This window comes from Branchiostoma lanceolatum, chromosome 17 (assembly GCF_035083965.1).
Source record: "Branchiostoma lanceolatum isolate klBraLanc5 chromosome 17, klBraLanc5.hap2, whole genome shotgun sequence".
NCBI lineage: Eukaryota > Metazoa > Chordata > Leptocardii > Amphioxiformes > Branchiostomatidae > Branchiostoma > Branchiostoma lanceolatum.
This window is the reverse complement of record NC_089738.1, coordinates 20,269,279-20,281,243: the sequence shown is the minus strand read 5'-3', so window position 1 is coordinate 20,281,243 and position 11,965 is coordinate 20,269,279. Positions and strand designations below refer to the sequence as shown.

General features: G+C 43.4%; 2 protein-coding genes across 2 annotated transcripts; one reads left to right on the top strand and one right to left on the bottom strand.

Moving 5' to 3' along the window:
• The first annotated feature begins 310 nt into the window (after positions 1-310).
• On the top strand, positions 311-5,823 carry LOC136422976 (dehydrogenase/reductase SDR family member 12-like). Its single transcript, XM_066410943.1, has 10 exons — positions 311-444; positions 979-1,112; positions 1,512-1,594; positions 2,079-2,174; positions 2,823-2,904; positions 3,208-3,269; positions 3,767-3,874; positions 4,166-4,256; positions 4,696-4,833; positions 5,509-5,823. Exons 1-10 carry the CDS (start codon positions 389-391, stop codon positions 5,619-5,621), a joined length of 963 nt encoding a protein of 320 aa, XP_066267040.1. The 5' UTR covers positions 311-388; the 3' UTR covers positions 5,622-5,823.
• Positions 5,824-7,197: 1,374 nt separating this feature from the next.
• LOC136423075 (dynein light chain Tctex-type protein 2B-like) lies at positions 7,198-10,429 on the bottom strand. Its single transcript, XM_066411091.1, has 5 exons — positions 10,264-10,429; positions 9,095-9,228; positions 8,655-8,724; positions 8,111-8,174; positions 7,198-7,646 (listed from the first exon to the last, which is right to left on the bottom strand). The coding sequence occupies exons 1-5, from the start codon at positions 10,326-10,328 to the stop codon at positions 7,599-7,601; spliced, it is 381 nt and encodes a 126-aa protein (XP_066267188.1). The 5' UTR covers positions 10,329-10,429; the 3' UTR covers positions 7,198-7,598.
• Between the last annotated feature and the right edge of the window lie 1,536 nt (positions 10,430-11,965).

The window sequence follows — 11,965 nt, the reverse complement described above, 5'->3', positions numbered from 1 at the left end:
CCGGTCGGTTTGTTTACATATTACGTCATGGTGTGAGTTGTGTAACAGAGGCGCGTGTTATATAACACTCACCGGAAGTGGAGAGATGTCTTGTGAACATGATCATAGAGATAAGCATTAGACATGATTAGGATTTGTCAGGCTTTTGACTAGCTATGGGAGAGAGTGGAGTGGAGAGTGACTAGCGCACAGGTGCAGAGGGAAGCTCAGCAGGGGTTGATAATAGACTAGCGCACGCACCGGGAGGAAAACTCAGGGGTTAGACTAGCGCACCGAGAGGAACGCTCAGGAAACCCTCCTTGCTCCCGAACTCCACAGCTGGAGGATACCTGACCGTTACTCTACTCTTGTCTACTCTACTCGAACTGTTGCGAGGTCCGGCTCGACCATGTCCCTGTGGCGGAACGCAGTGTGGTTCGTCAAGGGGATGCGAGAATACACCAAGTACGTTATAAGCCTTTCGTTATCATCATCTAGACCAAGGAGGTTAAATGATGTTCGTCCATCGTAGTCGATGAGGACCTCAACTTCAGTTGTCCTCCTTGTCCAGACTAGCTGCTTATAACCAAGGAGGTTTTAACAGAACATTAAGCTGAAGTAATTTAGCTAAAGGAAAAATATGTTTTACAGTCCTTTCCTGTTACATGTAGAATAAAATTTCTGTTTCTTGTTCCTTCGAGGTAGCCGAACACCTTGGCTCAGTACCCCTGGTGTTATTTTGAATTTGGCTACGCTACATTTTTTTATGCATGTGGCTCATGCAAATTCAGTCAGTCAGTGTATGTGAGATGCAAATCAAGTCAAATTATGATTTCCCATTTAACAAATGCACTGTACCCCATATATGATCATATATGTCGTCAATGCTTCCTTTTTTTCCTCAGCCAAACCAAAAGCTGAGTTCATGAAGAATAGACTGATCTGTTCAGTAGTGTTTTGATACATCTGTATATCTGACATATATCATCTGAATCTCAGCTCAGGATATGCAGCCGCAGCCAAGACCTTTGACCCCTGTGACCTGCAGGTCGACGTGACAGGTCGCACCTTCCTCATCACCGGGGCCAACAGCGGTATCGGCAAGGCAACCGCTGAGGAGGTCGCCAAGAGAGGTCAGAGGTCACATGATAATTACTCGCATGTTTGTTTGTATTTCTAAGATAGTACTGTTGGGTATGCTGACTGACTACCCTGTCTTTGCAGGCAGGGTCCGAATTGCAATCGCAAGGAGTGGGGCTAAGTCGCAATGGCAGCTTTTCAGCACTCTACATAGTGACCCCCGTAAGATAGTTGTCCCAGGTGCAGCCATTGATAGGGCTGCTCTTATAATCATGCTCGAGGTGTGACTCTCCTGTGAACCTCCAATTAAGTATCACATCACGGAAACCTCAATCTCATCCGGATCCCCAGGAGAGGTCCGAGGTAACGTGTTAATCAGCCATCACACACTGCCAGATAAAAGAGTATATTCATGTGTCAGCAGAATGATCTAAACCTGCCTCCCCCCACAGGTGGTACGGTCCACCTGGTGTGCAGAAACCCGTCCAGAGGTGAGGAGGCGCTGAAGGACATCCGGGAGACAACAGGCAGCCAGGTGAGTCAGGTGGGGTCAGGAGAGAACAGGTGTTATAACAGGTGTCAACACTTGAGCATGGGTCTGAGCAGCTGTGCACAGGTGAGCACAGGTGTTATACCAGGTATGCAGAAAGATGAGCTCATGTGTGCAGCCAGGTGATCACAGATGCTAGCAGATGTGCCAATGTACACCTATTGCATAACCTTTAACTGATCATGTTTAACCACATGACATTGGGGAAAAAAGGGATAGGCAAGGGGATATTGAGTATGCACAACAGACTTTATACTATTATAGATATTCACTGTCAATAAGCACTATACCATAGACGAGAAGTTTTGTGGCTCCAGACTTTGTGCCAGGATCACTACTGATTTGTTCTCTTCCCACATTTGATTTCTACATTTTTTCAGCATATAGTATTTTTGTTTGCCTGAAGTGTAGTCATCTGAAGTTGTGATCTAATGTACCAATGATTACGTTGTTTCTACTGCTTAAGCAGCTTGTCCACCTGCACATCCTGGACATGGCGCAGCCCAGACAGGTGGCAGACTTCGCCTCCAGGTTCTGCCAGGAGCAGGACAGACTCAACGTGCTGGTGAGTTAGTTAGTGAGTTAGTTAGCTAGGGAGATGGGGTTATATCTGGAGCAGGACAGGCTCAACGTGCTGGTGAGTTAGTTAGTTAGTTAGTTAGCTAGGGGGTTCTGCCAGGAGCAGGACAGACTCAACGTGCTGGTGAGTTAGTTAGTGAGTTAGTTAGTTAGTTAGGGGGTTCTGCCAGGAGCAGGACAGGCTCAACGTGCTGGTGAGTTAGTTAGTGAGTTAGTTAGTTAGTTAGGGGGTTCTGCCAGGAGCAGGACAGGCTCAACGTGCTGGTGAGTTAGTTAGTGAGTTAGTAAGTTAGGGGGTTCTGCCAGGAGCAGGACAGGCTCAACGTGCTGGTGAGTTATATAGTTAGTTCGTTAGTTAGTAAGTTAGGGGGTTCTGCCAGGGGCAGGACAGACTCAACGTGCTGGTGAGTTAGTTAGTTAGTTAGGGGGAGGGACGGAGGGAGGTGGAGTTAGGGGGGGTTCTCTCACTGTCAGCAGCAGGACAAACTCAACGTGCTGGTAAGAACATTTCACTGCACCCACTATCATCATCATCATAAGGTACCCCCACTATAGGCTACAGAAACCACCATTCAGGTGTCCCATGTCATGTCTTAATTTCAAGTTCAATTCAAATGCCATCTTCTCTTTGCAGGTGAACAACGCAGGCTGCATGATCAACACGCGGGAGGTTTCAGCAGATGGGCTGGAGGGAAACTTTGCAACAAACACACTCGGTAAGGATAGAGTCATTCATCATGCACAAGATGGAGAAGCTAGCATTTACCTCCCATTTTGCAATCCGGCAGGATTCTGCCAGAGGCACAATTCGAATCCAAACAATGTGTACAACTGCATAAGTGATTCACTTCATAATGCTGTATTCACCTGTTTTGTACCCAAATTATTCTCCCTAATTAGCCAGCGTAGTCAATGTGGTAGAGACTAGTACCCATCTGTCATCCCCTGTAGTCACATAATGACATTTCATGTGATTGACAGTTGAATGACAGTTGATTGACAGTTCCTCCATGTTGCAGGTACGTACATCCTGACGACCGGCCTGCTGCCCCTGCTGTCCAAGAGTGAGCATCCCCGAGTGGTGCGTCCTTTCGCCTTTTTTCTTTACATCGAACAGACTTTCCTCCACCCTGAATTTAAAGCTGCAATAGTGAAATAAAGCTGCTGAACTGTTATATGGACATATTCCTGCCGCAAACCTACAAGACATTGTAAACAAGCTCATGGCCTTCCTTTGAGTTTCTGTAGCTTGAAATCAATTGTGGCAAAATTTTTAATCAAACTTTGAAAACAACATTCGAATAAGATATTTGGAGTTTCTTTTAATTTTGCACAGCCCGGAATCTCACCTGCTGACGTTTCGGTGTCTGTCAGACACCTTCTTCAGAGCTTCTGACTGGAGTACTGCTTCTCACCGCTATAAGTAGCATACTTTGCACCTCTTAAATATTGCAACTGTCCATCTCTGTGTGCAAGGAACTGTTTGCACGATGAATAGTAGTAGTATCTATTATTTGATGGAGTTTATAGAAATCTTTTTGTTTACAACAATGTTTTAACAATCTTATTCCTCCCCAGATCACAGTGTCCTCAGGAGGAATGCTGGTTTCCAAGTTAAACACTAAAGACCTGCAGTTTGAGCAGATGAGGCCGTTTGATGGGACCATGGCGTACTCACAGAACAAGGTGAGTCGGAAGGAGGGGGGTCCGTTCTTAGCCTGAGTGGTACCATCCTCCATAGTTACCTTTATCTTGTTTAGGAGCTACTACAGAGGGTGTTTCCCAGGATAAGCTGTTCTGACATGCTGTCAGGTAAAACTATTTGTTTGCCAGAGGGTTGGAAGACTAGAATGACTGGAACAAAATGTCTGTTGCTTGTCTATGTGATTATCCTCCAGGCTTTAAAACATCCATGAAGATTCAGTAGTAAAGGCTTGATTATTGATTTGTAGACTTGACAAATGTGTTACTCTTCAGCGTCAGCAGATCATCATGACGGAGCAGTGGGCCCAGCAGTATCCCACAATCCACTTCTCCTCCTGCCACCCCGGCTGGGCCGACACGCCAGGTCAGTATCCCACAATGCACCTGTAAGGTATCCCACAATCCATCAGTGCAGTATCCCACAATCCATCAGTACAGTATCCCACAATCCATTGGTACAGTATCCCACAATCCGGCCACCTACGACCTCTGAACCCCAGCTTGGCAGGGAAACCAGCCATTTCAATCAGTTTCTTGATTCAGCAACACATGTTTTGAACGACCCACCTTCCCGTGGATTTAAGTGTTTCCGCTCATTCAAGTTACCAAGCTCTGTAATTCCTGTGCATACATGAAAGCGAAAGTGCAGATAATTCACTTTCTGTTAGTTCTGTTGCCTGGAATTCAGTTTGATGATCCTATTGTTACATGCTCCAGCGGTGAGAACTGTCTGTTGGTACATTTAGAAGCGTCTGAGATAAAGTCAGATGATTCTAGATATGTTCTTACTCCTACGTCTGCAGCCGTGCAGAACTCCATGCCAGATTTCCACCAGAAGATGAAGAGTCGTCTGCGGTCCATAGAGCAGGGAGCCGACACCCTGGTCTGGCTCTGTGTGGCGGAGGCGGTTGCTAAGCAACCAGGTGGACTCTTCTTCCAAGGTGGGCACATCTCAATCATTCAACATTCAGTACAGGTGTATCAGCACTGAATTGTGGTGCTTTTGGGCTGAAGACTTCACATATATATAATACTTGTTCTTGGTGAGTCTATAGCTTTGGTAGTTACCAGCTGTTTAACTAGTCAGTATTTAAACAGACTGTTCACCTGTGTAAGAGATAGAAAACAGCCTGCATCAGGTCTGTTTGTTCTAAGGGTTTGCTTTTGGTACAGTAAAAAAACAATTTACTGTCAAAAACTGATCTACAGGACAGACAGTGGTGTTCTGTGTGAGTTTGTTCCCAGACGTGCAAGAGTTAGCTCTTCAAGTCAAAGTTCCTTCCCGCACCGATGTTGCATAGGGCGGCGCCCATCTCCGTTTCAGTAGCCCTTGGGCCACAGAACTTTGTGCAATCACTACAGCAGGGGGCTAGTCCACTGGTAGTGGTGTGTGTTTAACTGCCATACTCTTTCCCAAATGCTGAGTGCTAAGCAGAGAAAGCAGCATGTACCATTTTTGGAGTCTTTGGTATGACCTGGCCGGGAATCGAACTCACGACCTACTGTATGCAAGGCGAACACTCTACCCACTCAGCCATTGCACCGGCTACAAGAGTCAGCTCTTAGTATACACTTGTTTGCTCCTGCAGCTACACTTACGTTTTGTTTGTTTCCAGACAGAGCCCCCGCCCCCAAACACCTGCCGCTGGCCTGGACCAAGTCGTCCAAGCCGGAGGAGGCAGGTCTCATGCAGCAGTTGGAGGAGATCGCTCAGAGGTTCAAGTCATAGGGTCTCTCACAGAAGTTTGATTGTCTCCCATGGAAGTTTCAGCATCAGGTGCAGATTACATGGAATTCAATATGAATTCTACCTCAAAGTCATTTGAAGTTGAAGATAATACAAGTAATAGTAGTTGTTAATGTATAACATAATGTATTAACGTATGAAGATGTGAAAGAAATTGAATAGAGCATTTTGTAACATTGTCAAAGTCTATGTTTTTAATGATTTTTTAGTCTTTACCCCCTTGATCTGGAAATTTATATACAAAAGGCTCCCAGTCCATTATTGTTAAAGTACAATGTATTTTCATAATGAGTTTGCTCAGTGCATGTCTGAGCGCTGCAGTCTAACATTCAGGGCAGCATCTCTTCTGCCTAAGTCAGAAGCATGATAATGATAATTCTATTGCAAACAATTGTACAAGGTGCAAAGTATGGCATCTACTGGTACATAACATCACAAATTAGATAAGCTCAACTCACAAAGACTAAGGACTAATTGATGCATTAGAAGGGGTTACGAAGCCTGATCGGGGACATTCCCTCCCCAATTCAGACACAAATTTTAGGTCCATCTTGTAGTGTGACTCAGGAACACGAATTTTTCTCAAACTCTTTTTCTCAGTTTTCATGTGTCAAACTTGAAAAGCAAGGCAGCTACAAATTTAATATACATGATGACATCGAACAGCGTTCCTTGAAAATATAGATACAGGTACAGAAGCTGGTGTGCTACACCGATGGGCAGTTATACCGGCTATACAGGTACAGAATTGAAGAACATTATTTCTCAGGTCCTCCATTATTGGTATATATCAACAAAAACACCAACTGTTACATGTAGTTCTGTAATACACATTGAAAAACAGGCACAAAGTAAACCTTTTGGGGCAACTTTTATTTTCATTCCTACAACTTTTTCTCTTGATGTCATATACATAATAACATGCATATATATACTGTTGTAAAGATTTATAAACTATTGTCTAATAAAGTATTTACATATTTCTGCTACACTCTCCAACCAGAACCAAAACGTTCTCTCGGAAGGATCAACATGCCTTAGATTGTCTGTCATAGATTTTCTAGGTTATTCTATCCTTTACTGCGTTTAACTCGTGCAATTTAAGGGGTCAGGGTGAGAAGGTGAGAATTCTATCCTTTATAAGTTAGTACACTAAAACAGTATTAAGACATCTGAGTGCTTTTTCTGCATTTCTGAAGCGTGTGGGAGAAGTTACTGCAATTACAATAGGACCTGTGCTTTAAGCACAATGCACTGAAGTTTTGGAATCTACAAAAAACTTCCTTCCCTAACAAACAAGTGTTATAAACAACTTTGTCCATGAGTGACATGAAAACCTGCTGGTCCCAATTTTCCTTCTGTGCACTTAAGTGTGCGACCCTCCCAATTTAAGTCCCAAAAACAGGTCCTAGCCTCAAGTACCGTAAATGCAGAAATGTTTGCGAGCATTAATTTCGCGGTAAGGTTCACGTTGGTTTTGAGTTCGTGTTTGAAACAATATTAGCGCTACAGTCACACAATGGAACGGCTTTTTGCAGTGGTTTTAGGTTCGCTGTAAAGAGTTCACCGTGAAAACCGTGAACATAAAACCACCGCGAACATTTCTGCATGTACAGTTTATCATTGATAGTCACAAGACCTTGTGGCTTTAGGACAAGTGTTTAAACATAGCTGGACAGGTAGACTGTAGAACTCCCGCCTCCCAGACAGATGTGTTGTTTATACACCCCCATTCCACTACAGGCTGGGACCGAGCAATTTGACACTCAACAAATTTCATAGATAAAAACAAATCTTTGTACGTCTTGTATGTTTTGTTGTCTTTTTAATCATACTTCAACATTTTGCATGACATACCAAACTCAAGGGTTCATAAAACCAAATTTATGTGGCAGCGGGAACGCCTTCTAGTGGAATGGGGGCCTCACTGGCCGTTTGTCCAAGATGGAAGGTGCTGAATCAGTAGTAGAAAACGCCGAAGGCTGCTGCTACACAAAACAACGAATCCTGAAACAAACAAACAACAAACATTAGCTATTAGGTAGTTCTGAAACACACCAGATTTCGCAAGAAATGTTGAATAAAGGTTTCGGCCACTGGAGTCATTATAAATCCCGTTTTTTATCTCCAAACATTCTGTATGGGATAATAATTATCCCATGCAGAATGTTTGTAGCAAACTTACATTCATTTAGTAGCAAACTTACATTCATTTAGTAGCAAACTTACATTCATTTAGTAGCAAACTTACATTCATTTAGTAGCAAACTTACATTCATTTAGTAGCAAACTTACATTCATTTAGTAGCAAACTTACATTCATTTAGTAGCAAACTTACATTCATTTAGTAGCAAACTTACATTCATTTAGTAGCAAACTTACATTCATTTTGTAGCAAACTTACATTCATTTTGTAGCAAACTCACATTCATTTTGTAGCAAACTCACATTCATTTTGTAGCAAACTTACATTCATGAAGATGTCCTGAGCGTAGTTGTCTGTGTCGGCGTCCCAGAAACTTCTGCAGGCCATTCTGTGCACAGGGAGGGAGGGAAGGAGAGAACAGGGTTAGGGAGAGGTGACAGGTTCCAAACTTACAGTCTCCACAGTACAAGGACACTTTTAGATTTCACCAATCTGCACTGCATATGGTATGTAAGTATTAATCACTTTAAAAAAAGGTAACGGTAGTCCCATAGCCATATGTGAGGCCGTAGGGGCAGTGGGTTGTTATCTACTGTGTCTCGGGCATGGTACTGGAAGGCGGAGCCCAACCCTCTCCTTCCATCACCTTTTACCTCCCCAACCGAAGTCAGGTACCCATTTTTACACCTGGATGGAGTGAGGAGCATTGTTTAAAGTGCCTTTCCCAAAGGCTCAACATCAGTGTTAGGAGATTCAGACCCAGGATCCCTGGGTTCTAGGCCAAACACCCTACCCGTTATGCCAACACAACGCCACAATATCACAAGCCCCTAAATACAGAATAATATTAAAAGGTTGTTGTACTCACTTGACCCCTTCCCCCTTCTGTTCCCCGACCACCACCTGCACCACGAACTTGTACCTGTCGTAGGACAGATCTGAAAAAACAGGAAACAACAACTGTCAAGTCACACAAATCAACTTTGTTAGTCTGTCTGCAACATGAAAAAAAAACTGTCGTTTTCATACATCAACTTTGTTTCTTTGCAACATGAGGAAACAACAACTGTCGAGTCACACAAATCAACACCTCACTGTGCGAGGACTCTACACCCCCCTGGCCTATAGCACGACTTAAGTGTGCTGTTTCTGTTAGGGGCCCGCCCGACTGACCGGCTCAGGAAGAGGACCAATCAGCCCCCGGCAGCGAGATCATGTCACACAGGCTACCCTGGCCCCCATCATCGGGCCCCATGTAAGGCAGGTCTGCTGCTAAGCTGAGGTTTTGGTAAAAAATAGTCGTGTCACCTTTGAGTTTTTTCTTGATCTCGTTGGAGAGATGTTTGCAGAGCTCGGCCGTCTGTTCCCCGTCGTACTCCTTCCCTGTCAACTCCTCGTTCAGCACGATGTGGATGCACTCTTTCACTGCCGCGGGGCGGAACCTGTCAATAATCAATAACCAATAATCAATAACTAATAACCAACAACCACCCATAACCAGCTCATTCAGGACGATGTGGATGCACTCTTTCACTGCCGCAGGGCAAAACCTGTAGATCAATAATCAATAACTAGTAATCAATAACTAATAACCAACAACCACCCATAACCAGCTCATTCAGCACGATGTGGATGCACTCTTTCACTGCCGCGGGGCGGAACCTGTCAATAATCAATAACCAATAATCAATAACTAATAACCAACAACCACCCATAACCAGCTCATTCAGGACGATGTGGATGCACTCTTTCACTGCCGCCGGCCGAACCTGTCAATAATCCATAACTAATAATCAATAACTAATAACCAACAACCACACATACCCAGCCCTAATAATTAGCTCGTTCAGGACAATGTGGATGCACTCTTTCACCGCAGTGGGTTGGAACCTGCAGATCAATAACCAATAACCGGCTTTTTCAGCCCGATGTGGAAAAGCGGCCTGCGTGCCGATTTGAGCTTATCATGAATAAACAAAGGTTCAAACAAAACAAACAAACCAAATCATTTGTAACGTTTGGAGAAACCTGGGCGGACATAGCATAATGCGGTGTGTAGGACAGAAAGAGGTTCTACTATAGAAAAGCAGCGTGAACGCCCGAAAATATGAACTAATGTTTAGTAGTTGTTGTCCTTGTTTTAAGTCTGGGTCCGAATACTCCGATGTGTAGAAACCATATAAATTACGGCCTGGCGATCTGATCAGCATATCATAATTGGCTGAAAATTAGTGACTGTCGTGTTTAACCGTCAATTTTACGCTTCAAGAGAAAGAAAGCAAAGTCGTATGAAGGCTGCGACTATGCCAGTGTAAAACGTAGACATAACAATTTAATGGAGTCACGAATCAGACGCAAATCATTATGGAAAAACGTCATAAATGTGACATTAGTTGTGGCGCGTAAACATAAACAGTGACACTGTTGGTCAGTTCGCGATCATTTCCACCCCCATAAATAAAACACGCGGTACTCACTTGTGCTGGAAGTTCGGCCGAATGACGTAAGTGTTCTCTTGTTTCTCTTCTTCTTCGTCCGACATCGCTAAATCTTCCAAACACCGAATAAAATCAAGAAAAATCCGGACAAACTTGCTGAAGTTTTGAGCGCAGCAAGCATCCAATATGGCCGCCCTGGCAACGGGAATTGTGGGTAATTTATATTCGATACCAAGTTGTAGAGTTTCCCGTAAATTATTATTTGTCAACAAGTCAACAACAGAATTCATCAAGTAAAATGTTTCTTTACATTGCACTTTCTTACAGTTGTATTTTACAGTTATATTTTACATCTTTTCCGCAACAACGTCGGCTGACTCGACTAACGTTACCTGCAGTACCAATATCAACCGCTATTACAAGTCGTGCGCTGCTAGTCACATTGCTACCACACAATATCATGGTTCGCAATTCGATTTGACAAGAAAATAGAACCAAAATCATAGATTTTCTCCCCCATTTTTTCAGCTATCGCTCTAGCTATGATTTTGGTTCTATTTTCTTGTCAAATCGAATTGCGAACCATGATATTGTGTGGTAGCAAGGTTTTAAGATAAGGTTAGGCAGCCTCTCATTCTGACTATCTACGACATCTATCTATATCTAACGGGAGTCGCCCAAACATAGGACGTTTTTTTACGCGCTCGAACTCACGGCGCTCCATTGCTGGTTGTCAGAGAATGGTCATGTTTTAATGAATGAATTTTGAACACATTCATCTAAAGAACATACATGGACAAGAAATGTATTCATATTGTTCATGGGCCCTTCACGCTCCGAGTTACAAGCGGCAAACGCTGTGAGACGTTTTCACGAATGTACCTTCTGATTTAGTGCTACGCCAGATAGTGTGCCTAACTTAGTACGCTTTGGTAATTTTGCTCTCTTCGGAAGTTGGTGATGAAGTTAGGGAAATGTAAATAAGGCTCGAAGTCTGCTATATTCTAGCTTTCTTTTGACCGGAAAATTTTGACTGTGTGCACTTCTAACGTCATGTGAGAAGGGCTATATCTAGCGCATCCCAGGTCATGTTCTCACGGGAAATAGGCTACTACGCGGCCCGACGTACGTATTGAATGCGGCCCGACTTACGAAATCATTACAAAAAAACCACACCGCTTACATCAACAATACTCTGTCTACTTATTGGGAAACATCTTCGCCATCTCTGTATTCAGTTTCCTTTTCATAGACGGTACCAATCACATGTTAGAGCGTAACAAAACTGTGTGTTGAAACGTTCCGCCACCATCGCGGCCCAAAAAAATGGCGGGAAAACAACGTCGTCAGACGACAGCAATGTTTACGTTGTTTTTCTTTGGTCGGTTTTCTTCTCAACAAACACTTAAAGACCCAAATTTTTAGTGTTTTATGAAATTATTTTTCTTATGTGTATGATAGCTGTGTGACTTATGTATCTGCTTGGCACAGGTCGTATATTTAGGTGCCGGGCCGTCCAGCTACGCAGTGACCCTCTACTCAGCGTTGCCATCATTATTGTCAAAATACCATTCTCGACAAAACAAGAAATGAATATGTACACATATGTTTTGAATGCAAATAAAAATTATGTGCATGGACTTGGTTTATTTATCTTCCTTATGAGCATAGTCAGTGGACACAAACACGGCGTACTTATGCATAACAAGATCACTAAAAAATCCGTCCTAAGTTAGGGCGC